This window comes from Meles meles, chromosome 9 (genome assembly GCF_922984935.1).
Source record: "Meles meles chromosome 9, mMelMel3.1 paternal haplotype, whole genome shotgun sequence".
NCBI lineage: Eukaryota > Metazoa > Chordata > Mammalia > Carnivora > Mustelidae > Meles > Meles meles.
Window position 1 is genome coordinate 73,481,653 of NC_060074.1, and position 17,034 is coordinate 73,498,686.

The following is a 17,034-nucleotide window of genomic DNA, read 5'->3' on the forward strand; positions in this document are numbered from 1 at the left end:
AAAAAAAAAGCTGGGGCACCTGGGTGGCTCAGTTGGTTAAGCAACTGTCTTCAGCTCAGGTCAGGATCCTGGAGTCCCAGGATTGAGTCCCGCATCCAGCTCCCTGCTCAGCGGGAAGTGTGCTTCTCCATTTGACCCTCCCCCTCCCAGCCACCCCCCCTACCGCTGTCATACTCTCTCTCTCTCTCAAATAAATAAATAAAATCTTAAAAAAAAAAAGTTTAGATCAGAAACTGCGTAAAGTCACTTCAACCATAGAACCTAGTATGAAAATATATTCACAGAAACAAGTTCAAACTGATCATTAAAAAATGTGGAAAATTTTGATTTATTCAAATGTAATTTTTAATATCTTCTCTAACACACTGTAATTTATTTTATAATTATATAATTTAAAAGTAATGCTATGAATTTTTTTTAACCATCGTTTAGATGCTTCCAAATCTTGTTTATGTAACCTAGGGTGCTATGCAAAAATTATCATTTTCTGTATGTGTTGTGATATGGAAGAAGCTTAGAGGCCCTGATATAATTTATTTATAAAGTGTGTCTGCCACCTCATCTCACCCTAGGGCCCTTGTCCCCTGCCTCCCCCTCATATATTACAGGGATAGACAGCAGCCAAGGTTCAAGTCTGTATCCAACAAGGTCAAGAACTCAGCATAGCTATTTGTATGAGATACCATGTGGCTGCAGGGCTGGAGGGCAAGTTTAGACAAAAGCATAAAAAATAGCTAATGTCTAAAAATCACAAAGTCTGGATGAACAACAAACCTGGACAAATCCAAAGAGAGGAATCTATACTTACTGAAGGACAAAAGAGGAGAATAAATGGACTGACATACCACGTTCCTGGATGAAGTACTTATTATCACATCTCCCATCATTTCTCATATGAATAAAAGAATTTAATACAGTTCAGGGATGCCTCAGTGGCTCAGTCGGTAAAGCATCTGCCTTCCGCTCAGGTCATGATCCCAGGGTCCTGGGATGAAACCCCACATCAGGCTCCCTGCTCAGTGGGGAGTCTGCTTCTCCCTCTCCTCCTTCTCTCTCTAATAAATAAAATCTTTAAAAAAAAAAAAGAATTTAATACAATTCAAAAAAGAAAGAATTATAGCAAATTATGATTGTTATTATTGATTAGGAATAACTTGGTTAGAAAACATCTAGACAAACATTCCCTACAGTGAAGCCAAGTGATCAGACTGCTTGATCACTTCTGAAGCACCTCTTATATATCTTGGTGTGGATACCATCTTCCTAAGGTCTTTAACTTTGTGTTTTCCTAAGTACTCAATATTGATTAAGTTATGCATGACTATTTCACAGTAATCAAACTCACAAAGCCTTGATGTATAAACAAATCACTAAGGGTATGCTTTTTTCTGAACGTTTTAACTACTGTTTGTGGCTATCAGGAGTACCAGATAAGAACACTTAATGGTTCGCTTGTGATTTGGAATCATAGTAACAAGAGGAGTCTGGTTTGGAGGGTTATTTCATTCAAGTTATATTATGGCCTGGGGACTGGTTTCTGCCGCAGAACAGAGTACTTTTTGTTCATGTCTCCCAAAGAAAACACCTGTTCCGCTTGGCAGTGATAGATGAATATCAACAAATTCTTACTTTTTGTTTTCCCCTTTCCAAACTCCAAACCAACCGTTCCCCATTTGGTTTTTTGTTTATTTTTTCCATTCTCCATTTAACACAAACTCTTTTTCAAGCAATTTATAATATTTATTATTTTATTTCTAATCTTTCCAAGGGAGGGCTTGATCAAATCTAAAGAAGATGCTCTTACAAACTGCTACATTAAAATACAGGGCATTTCTAAGCAGGGCAGGGAAGACTTGTAAATTGCGGTCACTTTAATCAGTACCTTTGTTTAAACATGATCCCTGGATTATTAATTTACAGTTTTCACAGGTGTCGGCGATCACCTAATTTCACTCCCATTTTCATTAAAAAAAAACTCAAACTAAAGCTCAGTGAGATCGAATAATTTAAAATTACTTGGTTTGATTAAGGATTATTAGATCTCTGGCTTTTAACTCTTTATCTCGTTCCTTATACTTCGAGACCGAGTTGGAAACATTAAAGTAAAAATCACTCGCGCATAGGGAGCCTATCTATCCTTCCTTTTAGAAATCTTGTTAATCATTTCCTTATATTAAATCCGCGAGAACTGCTGCTTCAGCTCTTTCCACAGTAACCGTGAGTTAGTAAACAGTGGACAGATTTCTTGAGTTCGGTGAGTACTTAATGAACTGATCTCGACCAGTTCTGCCTCAGCTCATTAAGGGTGAAATTTCACTGTCAGCCGCGCTTTTGAGGCCCTTCCAAGGTGCCCATTGATTCATATAAGTCAGGGTCGCAAGAACGTTCAGTGCAGCCCTCACAGTGGGCGTCGCAAAGAAAATGGTCTCTGGCATCCGGAAACGTGTGAGATGCCGAGAAGCCCACAGGGCTTTTGGGCAACCTTTAAGTACAAGAGAGAAAAGTGCGGTTTTATTCAGGCACGGGAAAGAAATGAATTCGTAAATGAATACCGAGAGGTCTACGTGGGGGAGGGGAAAAAACGCCAGAATAAAGAGAAAGGCCTTTTCTCCGGGGACAAGCGGTCATAAGGCGTTCTCCAGACGTGGGCGCTCACCATTCGCTGGGTCCGAGCTGACGTCACCGCAGCAGCCCGGGCGCGAACGGCGGAAAGGGCGGCACCGCACTGGAAGTTGGCGAGGCGCGCGCGCTCCCGCGCCCCGGCCCACCCCCGCTCCCTGCCGGCCAACCCGCTCGCCCATTCTCTTTTCGCGCCCAGTTGGCCACGCCCCTCCCGGCCCGCCCCTCCCCCACCAGCACGGCGGCGCGCGGAAAGCGCGTCACGTGATGACTAGCCCCGCCTCTTCCTCTCGGTCCCATATTGAACTCGAGTTGGAAGAGGCGAGTCCGGTCTCAAAATGGAGGTAAAACCGCCGCCCGGTCGCCCCCAGCCCGACTCCGGCCGTCGCCGCCGCCGCCGGGGGGAGGAGGTATTAGGGGGAGAGCGGGGGGTTGTTGGGTAGTGGCCGGCATGGGGGACCTAGCTCGGTGGGAGCGGGGAGGCCGGGTGGACCGGATCGGCCGTCCCGCGCTCTGCGTTGAGACGGGCGGTGGGGGGGAGGGGAGCGGGCCTCAGAGGCCGCTTTGGGGCCCCTCGCCTTCCTCGCCCTCTCCTTTGGCTGCACAAGTGACCCTTCGGAGCCGCTGCGTGGTTGGGGAGACCTCCGGAGGGGACCCGGCCCGTCGGCCGCGCGGCCTCGCGTTCGAGGCCGAGGGTGGCATGGCGGGCCCCGGCGGGAGCGGTTGGGAGGAGGCGGTGGGGGAGGGGAGGGGACGAGCAGTCACATCCGGGCGAGCGAGCGAGCAGGCGGGCGGCGGCCACATTGACATTGATCCGCTGCCGCGTTACGAAATGGCGCATTGGGCCGCAATGGCCGCCGCCTCGCTCCGCCGCCCGGAAAGAGAGCGCGGAATTGGAAGGAAGCGGGAGGAGGTGGCCCGGCAGAAAATGCCACAAATGTCTTCGGATCCTGCGGCCTACTGCTTTCGCTGAAGTTAATGCCGGCGCGTTTCTAGTCCTTGCGGATCTCTAAGGCGACGAGAATTTTAATTCCCTTGTTTTTTTCTTCTCAGTACCCAGTTGACAGTACGAGATTTTAAAAAAAAGTTTGCTGCCTTAAAATAACTTCTGATTTGCCATTCTTGCTAAACTATTTAGAATTATACGTATCTTCGCGTCGTGTGGGTCGGCTCTGGTTGTAGTTTCTTGGATTTTTGTTTGAGAGGATTGCAACCACAGTTGAATTTTTCATGTTAGAGATAATTTTGTGTGGGTTATAATTGTTTTCTGTCCTTTCTGTGTTCTGTCGGTTAATTACAACTAACCAAGATTTGAAAAGATGAGACCAAGTGAATTGATGCTTTAGGCTATTAATCATTTAACATTTTTTTCTAGCATGTGACAGTCTTTTCATATTAAATGCCTTAACATCTCTACTTTGGAAGACACACGAAGACATTAGAATGTAAATGTGAGCCCCTTTATTTAAGGACTTTGGATGAACTATACTTAATGCATGCATTAAATGGCAGTTAATTTACTGAGGAGCTAATTCAGTTGCAAAACAATTCAGGCCGTATCTTAGTTTTTTAAAAATTTGTTTCTCCTTTGCTCCATTATTGTCAAAATATATTTTATTTAATTCTGCATTTAATATAAGTGCAGCTTGCCCTTTTTGTGACCGTATGTTTTTGAAATTTTTGCCGTGTGATACAAGTGCAAATAGGTAACTTTACAGTATATAGCCTAAAACAAATTGATTACAGAAAGCTATCAAGATAATGGTCTGTGTCTTTTTGTAATTTTGGAGGGGTGGGGGAAGAATGCTGGTTTAGTCTTGAATTGAGGAATACCTATTTTAACCTTGATATGCTTGAAAGTGATGGATTTTTAAAAAATTTGCCGCTCAGAACCTTTTAAGTTACATACTTCAGTTTTGTGGTTTAACATTTAATGTTTGAAGTGTAGACTGATGAGGGAAGACATGAAAAATGGTCTGGATAGAACACTACTTTTACAGCACTTTGTTTTCTTACTTAAAGAGCAGTTTGTCAGTAGCAACTTCTAAAATAACTTGTCCCCAGATACTTTAGTTGTAGTCTAAAGTTAAGGGACTTTTGATTGTGGAATTTTCTTGGACTTAAATGTAGTTGGAGTGATATTGGCATTTGTAAGGCTGTGTAGATTTTTTTTTTTTTTTTTTTTTTTTGGTATTTGGGTACCTTTCATCAGTTGGTGTTGGTCTTACTCCAGTTTTTAATTCGACAGTGTTAATAGTACAGGAATCTGATACTGAGTTTATTAAGTATTTGTAGCAGATTAAAGACTTGTGCATCTCAGCAATTTATCTGTTAAAAGAAATAATTAAAATGTATTTGTTTCCTCAGGGCCATGATCCAAAGGAACCAGAGCAGTTGAGAAAACTGTTTATTGGTGGTTTGAGCTTTGAAACTACAGATGATAGTTTAAGAGAACATTTTGAAAAATGGGGTACACTTACAGATTGTGTGGTGAGTTGCTAAAGGAACAAAAAAAGATTGTTAAGGGGCGTAAGGCCTGTACAGATGTATTTCAGTACTTTAAAATTTTGTTTTATAGGTGATGAGAGACCCCCAAACAAAACGTTCCAGGGGTTTTGGTTTTGTGACTTACTCTTGTGTTGAAGAGGTGGATGCAGCAATGTGTGCCCGACCACACAAGGTTGATGGGCGTGTAGTGGAACCAAAGAGAGCTGTTTCTAGAGAGGTATTTTCATAATATTATGCTGTGTAATATGTGAGATAGTTGGAGAATTTGGTTTTTGACTTATTTTCTAATCTGTAGGATTCTGTAAAGCCTGGTGCCCATCTAACAGTGAAGAAAATTTTTGTTGGTGGTATTAAAGAAGATACAGAAGAGTATAATTTGAGAGACTACTTTGAAAAGTATGGCAAGATTGAAACCATAGAAGTTATGGAAGACAGGCAGAGTGGAAAAAAGAGAGGATTTGCTTTTGTAACTTTTGATGATCATGATACAGTTGATAAAATTGTTGGTAAGTAGAAACTTCCTGGAACTTGAATGAGAAAACAGAAAAGGTCCCTTTGTGCTATGTTAGATCTGCCAAATTGCGTTACCATTTTGTATTGCATTTAATAGCCTATAAAGCATATGGTTCAGTTTTCATAAATGACGTTCTGGAACACTCCCTCGTTCTTGAAGTGACTACTTTCTTGATATTTAATAAGTTATGTCGTGATGTGTTTTTCCAGACATCAAATAACTTCTGTTTGTTTGTTTGATTAAAAAAATTTTAGTTCAGAAATACCACACTATTAATGGGCATAATTGTGAAGTGAAAAAGGCCCTTTCTAAACAAGAAATGCAGTCTGCTGGATCACAAAGAGGTGAGTAGTACAATGTATACACATAGAATAGGTGTGAGTGGTATTTGTAAGGTTTTTAAAGCTCTCCCTTTCCCTTGTTTAAAGGTCGTGGAGGTGGATCTGGCAACTTCATGGGTCGTGGAGGAAACTTTGGAGGTGGTGGTAACTTTGGCCGCGGTGGAAACTTTGGTGGAAGAGGTAAGAGGGTGATCTAATATTGTGTCTACCTGAAGTTTATTGGTAAGTTGTATGTTTGTTTTTAATTCATACCTTGTTTTTCCTCAGGAGGCTATGGTGGTGGTGGTGGCAGCAGAGGTAGTTACGGAGGAGGTGATGGTGGATATAATGGATTTGGAGGTGATGGTAAGTTTTTAATGGATAGTTGATGTTTTGATTTTGTTTCTATACTTCATGGAAAGTTACATATTTATATTTTTAATTTCAGTTATAATTTGCATGGTTTGACTACATTAAAATAGACTTTCCCCCCTTAAATTTGTAACATTAGCTAGTTCCTTTTTGGCCAGTAGCATTTATTGTACTAGCATTTGAGATGAATTGTGTCTCGGGGGATTGTTTACTATTTTCTTTATTAATGAACTTAAATTTTGAAAAACTAGAACGATTTTTTTTTTAAGTATGAAAAGATACTTAAGAATTCTTAAACTCCGTCCTCACTAGGCGGTGCTGCTGATGCTGTTGCTGCTGCTTTGCACTGTACAGGCAGGGGAGGTGGGGAATGGCAGAGGGAGGCGGAGAAGCAGTTCCCCACTGAGCAGGGAGCCGATGTAGGGCTCAGTAGGGCTCAGTCCGAGGACCCTGGGATCATGACCTGAGTGGAAGGCAGCCATTTAACGGGAGTTAGTCACCCAGGTGCCCCTAGCCCAGGTTTTCAGTGCTGTTAATGAGGTGTTAACTAGTCTTGTGTTAAATTAAGTCACTGGTTTATTTCCAAGTTGATCAATTGTAATACGAATTAGAGTTCAGTAACCTAACTTCCCACATTGATGTTTTTGTGTGACTTCCATTTTTCTTAAGGTGGCAACTATGGTGGTGGTCCTGGTTACAGTAGTAGAGGAGGCTATGGAGGTGGTGGACCAGGATATGGAAACCAAGGAGGTGGATATGGAGGTGGTGGTGGAGGATATGATGGTTACAATGAAGGAGGAAATTTTGGAGGTGGTAAGCTTTCACTTGTTTTGAATGTTCAAGATTGTTTATAGTTAATAACATATTTCAAAATGTGTTAAAATGCAACATTTGGTCAAATAGTAATACTAGAAAATACTGAAATGATGAATGATTAAAACTGAATTTTTTTGCTTTGCTGGCTGTTTAGCAAATTGGTAAAATATGAACGTTCTTTTTGTGTTCATACATTTTTATGTAATTTTTCAACATCTTTTCAACTTTTCAACATTTTTATGTAATTGAAATGTATGTTTCTCAGTAATGTATTTATTGCTAGAATTTTGATTCTGGGCACTTTTAAATTGGACAAATGGGAACAGCAAATTGAATGTGCAGACACATTGAAATGAATAGAGTGTGGCCTGGAGTTCAGGGGACAGAACTACTTGGAATTTTAATGTCCTAGGTACATTTTATTTTTTTTAAAGATTTTATTTATTTATTTGACAGAGATCACAAGTAGGCAGAGAGGCAGGCAGAGAGAGGAAGGAAGCAGGCTCCCTGCCCAGAGAGCCTGATGCGGGGCTCGATCCCAGGATCCTGAGATCATGAGCTGAGCCGAAGGCAGAGGCTTTAACCCACTGAGCCACCCAGGTGCCCCCCCAAGTACATTTATCTTAACATGGGGATTGAACTCGTGACCCCCAAATCAAGAGTTGCATGCTCTACCCACTGAGTTAGCCAGGCGCCCCTAGAAAAATTTTTTTAACAGCCAATTTAGAATACCTTCTTTGTCACTGACTGAAAAATAGTGCTAGTCCAAATTAGAGCAGATCAAGTATAGTTGATGATAGTGGTATGAAGGCAAGAATGTGTGCTAGGGTGTGGCATCTGATGTGGACGAAAGATGGCACCTATCTGTATACATGCAAATTTTCCTGGACCATCTTCATTTTTTATATCCTCTCTTCCTACTTAATGCCTGAGGTCTGCTAGTGACCCTCTTATGGAGTTGATACCTCTATATATGGTTTTCAAAGGGTCGCCTTGTAATAGAGTGATGTCATGATTGTGGAAAGATAATAATCAGTATATTAAAAAGAAAATAATTGTGTAGGTTAACCACAATACAACTTTTGTAATTTCAGGTAACTATGGTGGTGGTGGGAACTATAATGATTTTGGGAATTATAGTGGACAACAGCAATCAAATTATGGACCCATGAAGGGGGGCAGTTTTGGTGGAAGAAGCTCGGGAAGTCCCTATGGTGGTAAGTACTTTTCTTCCCTTCCCTGTCCCCTACCCCTTTTGGTTAAAAATTTTCATAGATTTCTTAATTAAAAGCTTAAAAATATTTTTTAAAAAACCTATGTATTTCTAGGTGGTTATGGCTCTGGTGGTGGAAGTGGTGGATATGGTAGCAGAAGGTTCTAAAAATTTTTCAGAAGAAAAGGGTAGGTATCTTTAAAATTTTATCATGATGATAAAGAATATGTGGAACTGTTCACTGAGTGTAATAATTTTTTTATCCTGTATTATTCAACAGGCTACAGTTCTTAGCAGGAGAGAGAGCGAGGAGTTGTCAGGAAAGCTGCAGGTTACTTTGAGACAGTCGTCCCAAATGCATTAGAGGAACTGTAAAAATCTGCCACAGAAGGAACGATGATCCATAGTCAGAAAAGTTACTGCAGCTTAAACAGGAAACCCTTCTTGTTCAGGACTGTCATAGCCACAGTTTGCAAAAAGTGCAGCTATTGATTAATGCAATGTAGTGTCAATTAGATGTACATTCCTGAGGTCTTTTATCTGTTGTAGCTTTGTCTTTTTCTTTTTCTTTTCATTACATCAGGTATATTGCCCTGTAAATTGTGGTAGTGGTACCAGGAATAAAAAATTAAGGAATTTTTAACTTTTCAATATTTGTGTAGTTCAGTTTTTCTACATTTTAGTACAGAAACTTTAACAAAATGCAGTTTTGAAGGTGTTTCCTTGTGAGTTAACAAGTAAAGAAGATCATTGTTAATTACTATTTTGTATGAATTTTGCTAAAGTTAACTGTAAAGAAACACCTGCTGACTTGCAGTTTAAGGGGAATCTATTCTCCGCATTTCCAAACCATGAAATGAATGGGCTCTGACATGTGGAGAGAATAGATAATTTGTATGTTTGCAATGTGTGTTTTAGATAAATAGAATTGGGTATTTAAATTAGCATACTTGTGAATTTAATAGCATTAAGATTTACCTTCAAATGAAAAAAAATCTCAAAATTCCGATTTGGTTTTTGTGCATTTTCTTTCAAAATGTAATCATATGATTTTAGTGTGTTAGTTTGCTAAGAGTCCTAGCCATGTTTAAAACATCTCCATTCTACATTCACCTTGGTCACATGTGAACTGCCATAGTTTTATTTGGGTGTAAAGAATGTCTGCTGCCCTTTGCTTAAATTCTGGAAAGGGGCAGTGGATGTTTTCCCTTTCACTTAAAAACTGTTCTTAAAAACTTAAAAATACAGGACCACTAAGCGTGCTGTGTCTGAGCAAATTAGTGGCTACCATTTTTTTTTCTTCCCGTTTTCAAAGCACAAGAGGCCCATAAATCTTTGGTTATTTTCCTTGGTTTAATATATATATTTTTTTGATACAAGCTTTCAGAAGCAAGAGAATAAAAATCATGCATTGTTGAACCCTTAACTGGCTGGCATGCTTTCCTGTTTGTACCCTCTCTATTGGATAAAACCAAGGACAGTCTAGATAAAATCCTAAATGACTTCACTGCAGTAGAAGTGTAGCACAGTTGCTTAGTACAAGCTTCTCACTTTCCCACAGACCTGAATTCAAAGTTGAATAGTCTGAGTTTTTGCTCACTTAAAATACAAAAGAACACACTGTTACTCCATGTGTATGCTTGAACCTGAATCGTGTTGGTATGAGTTAACAGTTTGGTTTGGAAGACCTTGGTTGAGAAGAGTTTCAGATAAGGTCATATATAAACACCAATGTCTACTGTTTTGCGCCAGCTAGTGCTTACAATTTCATTCGAGCCCTAAGTTATGTGCTCTGCTGTTATCTTTCTTGGGCAGTTGAACGTTGAATTCAAGATTATTTTTGTTTTCAGAAGTACTAAGCAAAACAAGCAATAAAAAGGGGAATGGGGCGTGCTAGTGTTTGAATATGCTCTCTTGTTGCTCTAATTCTGTGCCTTTGTGCATTATTAATATTTGGATGCATGCAATGCCAGCATGGAAATCGGTCTTCACAGATACTGCAGTTTTCCAGAAAACACTCACAAACCAATAAATGTAACAGACAACATTCCATTTGTTAATGGACATATGTGAATAAGCAGCGTAGAAAATAGGCTAATATTAGAAAATGGTTAAGTCTTTAACAACTTCAATGTGGTTATATAAATGGACACTGTCAATGTTCATAACTTAAACCTGGGTACCTGGTCAAAGTACTGCTTGGGAAACATTTTATTAAAATTGAGCTAAATTGTCTCAAGTTCTTTTATTCATATAATAAAGGTTGAAGGAATGGGGGAGATTAACATTTCCTGTTTCTATGTTTGTGAAATTGTTTGACACAACCTTGACAGTATCCTTTAATGGTATATGAGGTTAATTGTACTGTTAACAACCTTTTTATGTTCTGGAACTAGTTTAATAGTGAAAATATTTTCAGTAAGTTGATGTTTGCAACCTATAAGCAGGTGAAATCTGTGTATGTGACCTGTTTATAAGTTGTATTAGCTTAGTTCTTGTGAACAGTGTGGAAAAGTAAGCCATGAGGAGAGCGATTTAACCAGCTTTAAAGGACCTAAGGTGTGCATTTTAAGCACAGTCTGGATCAAAGGAGACTCACTAAGACAGGACTTCAGCAGCCTTTTGAGTATGGACAAGTCAGCATAAAAAAAGAATGACAAGGCAGCAGCAAGAGCTTCAACTACAGAGAAGTGAAGGCATAAGATACTATGGTGATAGTGAGCAACTTTCCAAAAGCTAGTTAAATCTGCTTATTACAACTGAAATATCGAAGAAAGTCTAGCAGGAAGGAGCTCTTCGCCTATTGGAACATCAATGAGAGATAGTTGCCACAGTCACTAGGTCTAGCATTTAGACCTGCAAGGAAGGGCAATAAGCATTAGGTAAGGCTTGAATTTGAATTTTTTCACTAATTAAAGAGTAATTTTTTGTAAAGCAAGGTAAGAGTAATCTTTTTGATTTGCAGGTTGAATGAGAACCCTTCTTGCCTAAATGAGGAATGTCTTTCCTACCATCTTAAATACGAAGGTTTCTGGCTGGGTAAGGTTTGTAGCTCACAGTAAAAGCTGATGACACCATTTGTTTCCCTACAAATACATATTACATATTTTCAAACTATTAGGTACACTGGCAGAATTACTCAGCTGATAACTTTGAGAACCACATCCAACACATTTTAAAAGTTTTAGGCCCTCGCAACAACCATGAGTATCTTGAGTCAGATATGGCTCCATGTATGCGATTCATTCTTGGTGTCTTTAGGATAAAGTTAGTTTTTGATAAGAGGAGTAACGTAATGTAAGCAGAACACTTGTAACAGAAGCATTAAGCTGCCAGTCCTCATGCTATGAAAAACACCTTAGAATGAACTTCCAAAATTGCCAGGTGATACAGATGGAAAAATGGTCTTCATTCAAGTGGCCTCAAATTCTCTTGCATGTAAATTCAGGGAATTACTTGAATAGGATACATTTTTGGTTCTTTTTAACCAGTTAGCCAGAAATAGTAGGGCCCTAATTATGCTATTCCCTTTTTAAAAGATTTCCCAAAGAACAGAATTATATTCTATCAGTTGGTGATTATTCATAAGGGCTATTGCTGCCCCAAAAGGGCTTATTAAAAGTTGAGATTTGAGGGGTACCTGGCTAGCTCAGTTGGTAGAGTTGAGCATGCAGCTCTTGCTTGGGTTTATGAGTTCAAGCCCTGTTTTGGGCACACACTTGGGCAGGTTTAAAGCAGTTTCTAATTACGAAGTTCATACATAGTAGATTCAGTTCGCCAGAGTTTATTCTCAGAAAATGACTGGTTGGCTCTGTTTGTGTACCTAAATCAGGATTGAATTTCTACACAGAAGTGTTGAAGAAGGTAATAGCATTTTGATGATAAATTTTCTTTACTAAGTGGTTGTAGTGTGAAATAAGATAGGAAACATTTTTTTTTAAAAGGCATTGTTCTTTCTTTACAGTCCATCTCATTTCTTAACAAAATAAATTGCTTTTATTTAAATGTAGTTCCATTGTCATTCCTGAAAATGTGCTCTTCATAGTACCAGTTTAAAAAAAAAAATAGGAAGTTCTAAGGAGGGGGAAATGGTTGAAAACATTTCAATCGATCTTGTCAAGCCATCTCACGTTACTGCTTCCCACGCTACATTTTTTCAAAAATAACCTGATACACACTGAAATCTTGAAGAAAATTGGGTAATACAGATCATTTGTTAAGGATCTGAACAACTGAAATAAGCTTGTTTCTTAAGAGTTCCACTATGTAAGTCATAACTTGAAACATTTCTAGTTATGGACAGTCTCTCGAAGTTCCAGTAATTGATGTCACAAGTAGTTGAATGATTTGCAAGTTAATGCAGGGGTGATGTAAGGATTGTTAGCCTATATAATATTCAAGAATACTTTTAAATTTCAATGTTTTATCCTGATTTTTAAGACTTAAGAGGTGGTCTGTAATGGATTCAAATGTTTCATTTGTAGTATAATGAGATGTTTACAGAAAGATAACTTTTTCATTAAAATATTTTTAGAAATGTGTGTGTTGTTTTGTTGCTTCACAGTGTTGTGATTTAAACACTAGGTGAATGTTACATTAGTAAAATAACAGGAAACTTGGAATGGTCGTTTATATAGCGGTTAAAGATAATGGATTCTGTTCAGTGGAAAATAAATACATGACACTAGAAATACATGTTGGAAAAATAAACCAAAAACGTATTACTTAAGGATTTAAGTCTTGCATACCAATAGGTGAGATGGGGTGATGAGGAATCTGAACTTCTGGGGAAAAAATAAAAGGTTATGGATACTCGGGAAGAGAGATGGGGACAGGGTTTCAGATTTTGGATGAACTCTCCCCACCCCTATCCAAGGCAGTGGATTGCTTGAGTCTACTGCGGTGTGATTGTGGGCTGGAAGGAAAAAGCATGAAATTTTGTCAGACTGCAGTGGTGCATTTTAACCCAAATAAAGGTGATAAGCGCAAAGTGATCAATTTGTTGTAGGGCTTTGAGAATTGTGACTTTTAGGAAAACTTTATAGCACAAGTATTTAGATTCTTAGTGTTAATAACAGCATATTAAATATAGTTGAAGTTGTGTGAGGAATTTGAGCTGTTAGGATTGCAACACATTTTGATTACAATGCAATATGTGCGGTGGTTTTCACATTTTGCAGCTTTAAGTACCTTATCCTGTTTTAGTATTTGACTTCCAAAGTAACTCAGCAAGGATGGACTTAATTTCTACCGGAATAAGTAAAATTGTCTTTCAGAATGAAAATGTTATTCAGCAACAAAACATTGGAATCTTCCATGTATTCATAGACTAAATCTTGGAGATGAGTGTTTTGCAAAAACTGGACCTATGTTATAGTTGATTTAAGTTAGGATTGTATAGAAGGTACCAAGGATTGGGAAGGGGTTAAGATTAATAGGTAAAATATACCATTTTTGCTTAGATTTTTTTCAAATCCAGTAATGGCAGGTTGCATTGAACTGCCTTTCAAGTGATAAAGGTTAAGTGAACATCATACTGAAAGCTAGTTAGGAAATAGGAATTTGCCCAAGATACTCAGCTTGAACAATTTATTGATAATTAGATAAAGTTAAGTACAGGGGTGTTGGCAGCTTTAAGATATGAAATGGTTAAGTGTCACCTATTCTATATAGCCATTAAAATTGTTAAAAGGGCCTATAATCACAAGGGCGAATCCTACGTTAAGTAGTAACACTTGACGTTAAAATATATCGTTAGTCTGCATTGACAGAAACGACTAAATTTTTGTTCTTCAAAATACTTAGGAAAAGAACTGATAGGTGCTCTATTTGGATTTAATCTCATTTGTCTCCTCTTAACATCCTTAATAGGTTGGAAAATTCAGTTAGGTTTTTGTTAGGATCAAGTTTAACAGTAAAATACTTAAATACAGAAGTTGTTTTGTGAGCTTTGGCAAGTTTACTTGGGGTTTCTTTTTTATGCATGCTACACTTAGGCAGGTGATGCCAACAGACCCCTAGGAATGGTGGTTTTATATACATAAATACGTGGAATTAAGCATTACATTGAAAATAGTAATCAAGGGACACCCGGGTGGCTCAGTTGGTTGGGCATCAAACTGATTGCAGCTCAGGTTGAGAGATAAGCCCCATTATTGGGCTCTGCTCAGCATGGAGCTTGCGTAAGATGCCCCCTCCCCCCAATAGTGATCAAAATAGTTAAGTTTAATTTAATAGCATATGCTTCAAGTATTAAATGAGGTTAGTGGGTCTGACTTTGGGCTTTGAGGTTGTGATGCATAAATGGTATTCTGAAATAACAGGTATCTGGTAAGGATTTTTAATAAAGCACCAGTGTGATTTGTTGTCTCTAATATTGAAGGAAATTTTAAATTTCATTAAATGTCATCAGTAACTCAGTTCGAAATTCTCTGACATTCTATCCAGATTAGTAACTGTTTCGGCCCAATTTTTTTTTCCTTTGTGAAATGGAGATAATACCTACCCTCATTAAGCCTGAAGGTTAAATCTGATAATGGGTTTAAAGAACTTAATCTGTTACCTAGCCCATGGTCCCTAAAGATACTTTTGGTAATAATTATGGGTACTGTCTTAATATCTTCAAGCATAGTTAAAATTTTAATGGAAGACAAGGTTAATTATGCCAGTTTTTTTTGTGTGTGTGTTTTTTTTTAAAGATTGGAGAGCAACGGAAGTAGGGGGCAGAGGGGAGGAGAGGAAGAATCAGACTCCCCACTGAGCAAGGAGCCCAACTTGGCTCTGTCCCATGACCCTAGTGGAAGACAGATGCTTGACCTTGACTGAGCCACCCAGGGGGGGTCACTGTTATGCCACTGTCTTAAAGAGGTTTTTTTCCTCCACATGCAGTGAAAGTTTTTGAGATCTTTGAATTTTTCTTCAGCTCCCAAAAAGTATAAAATGCAACTGAAAACTGAACTTGTCCTGCAATTTTAAAAATAGGAATGAATTATTTTGTGTATGTTTTGAGGCTGAAAAACAAGTATGGTACAAGAAGTACGAGTTGAGCAGCCACCCCTTCGCTAAAAATCCTGGCCTTGAGAAATCTCAGCAAGATGTTTCTTTGCATAACAAATACAGTATCTTTCAGCTAAGGTTTCTGAGAATGCTTGACGTATGTCAGCGTAAAAGGCATAGGTACAGATTGTAAAATGAGTCTAATATTTCAACAATTGCGAAACTTAATCTGAGGACACTAAAAAGCTCTAACTCATGTCCTGATGAAATGAACACTTGGCTTCATTTTGTCATGAGGTTAGGATTTGCTGTGTTTAAAATTTTGGGTTTCTAACTGCATAGTATGTTTAGTACTTCAAAGTCAGCTTTTCGGGTACTGTAAAGAACTATGGTTACTTGAATGAACTCCTCTCTGGCTAGAAGTCAGTTGCAGTCTGCCTGGCAGTGCTTTTCACCCCTGTTCAGTGCCAACCCGTTCCAGGTGTTCCAGGTGGGGCTGCTGGTTTTGGACTCATGCCACATCCCCAATATGCTCACACACCTATAATTTTGTCTAAGGGTGGGGCACTTTTGTCAAGATCCCGAGATTTATTTTTGGGGGGTTTGGAAAAGTGTCCAGGATCTCAACACCACCACTTACAGGCGATACTTTACTGCAGGAGGAGGACCGGGGCAGAATCTGAATGAGTATCAAGATACACCCGTTAGTTCTTGAATTCACTTTCAACCCTGAGCTTTGTCCTTTGAGTCAGATTCTCTAATTTGCTAATGTGACTTCAGTTTCTTTCACTAGCAGCTAAAAGGCATCCTAGTAAGGCTAATAAGGAAAATGAGAAAACACCTATTTGCAGAATGCTTAATGTAGCTTAGGCACAGTACTTACTGTGTAGTAACTCAATACTTGCCCTACAGATGAGGAAGTGAGCCTATGTGCTTTGAGTTACTGGAGGTCATTCCAGGAAAATGGTGGCAGCAAGCTCAGCCAATCTGGCTTTAGGGCCTCTGGACCTCTGTACTGTGTCACTGCTAATGGGTTAATAGGACTCAGCGAATAATCTACATGTACTTAACTCTAAATGTACATAACTCTCAAGATGAATCTCGAGTTATGTACATAACTTCAATTTCCCCACTCCAAAAACGTAAGACAGATTAGATGAAGAAATAGTGAATCAATGCTGAGTGGTCTACTGGAGAGCCTACAGATAGTTTTGTGGGGCCTGAACTGTTGTCTTATTTTTATGTTTAATCTCTCAGTATGTCCTAAAGTGAACGGACTTTCCCACCTAGACTTCCCTTCTAAGCAGTCTTCATCTCAGGGCAACTCAGTTCTTAAAGATATTCAGGTCCTTGAGTGCACCTTCACCCAACATCCATTCTATCAGAAAATTGTTTTACCTTTGAAACGTACCGAATCCAGTGCCTTCTCATTCCAGCTATCACCACCCTAGACCAAGACAAAACACTATCCCTCCCATGTGAGTTATTTCAGAGCTTCCCCGCATTCACCTAACTGCTCCCATCTTAACCCTCTAGACTATTTTCAACACATAAGGCTAAGAAAACTTAACACGTAACACCCACAGCTCCCCATTCTGTAAAAGCCAAAGCCATCATGAAGATGTTAGGGGTTCTGTGTCACATGCCCTCTTTCTCCCCCCTCCATTTTCAGCCAT

At 39.2% G+C, this 17,034-nt stretch overlaps 1 protein-coding gene across 4 annotated transcripts; it reads left to right on the forward strand.

Annotated features, from left to right (window-relative positions):
• The first annotated feature begins 2,897 nt into the window (after positions 1-2,897).
• Positions 2,898-12,899, forward strand: HNRNPA3 (heterogeneous nuclear ribonucleoprotein A3). Of its 4 annotated transcripts, none has more exons than XM_046018938.1 (11): positions 2,898-3,029; positions 4,987-5,109; positions 5,198-5,344; positions 5,423-5,633; positions 5,896-5,985; positions 6,070-6,162; positions 6,250-6,327; positions 7,003-7,146; positions 8,244-8,366; positions 8,478-8,550; positions 8,643-10,597. In XM_046018938.1, the coding sequence occupies exons 1-10, from the start codon at positions 2,958-2,960 to the stop codon at positions 8,528-8,530; spliced, it is 1,134 nt and encodes a 377-aa protein (XP_045874894.1). In that variant the 5' UTR covers positions 2,898-2,957; the 3' UTR covers positions 8,531-8,550; positions 8,643-10,597. The 4 variants fall into 4 exon arrangements, with proteins under 4 accessions (XP_045874894.1, XP_045874897.1, XP_045874895.1 ...); XM_046018941.1 differs by having other exon boundaries at positions 2,914-2,963; XM_046018939.1 differs by lacking the exon at positions 8,643-10,597 and adding an exon at positions 11,328-12,899 and having other exon boundaries at positions 2,928-3,029.
• Positions 12,900-17,034: the final 4,135 nt, after the last annotated feature.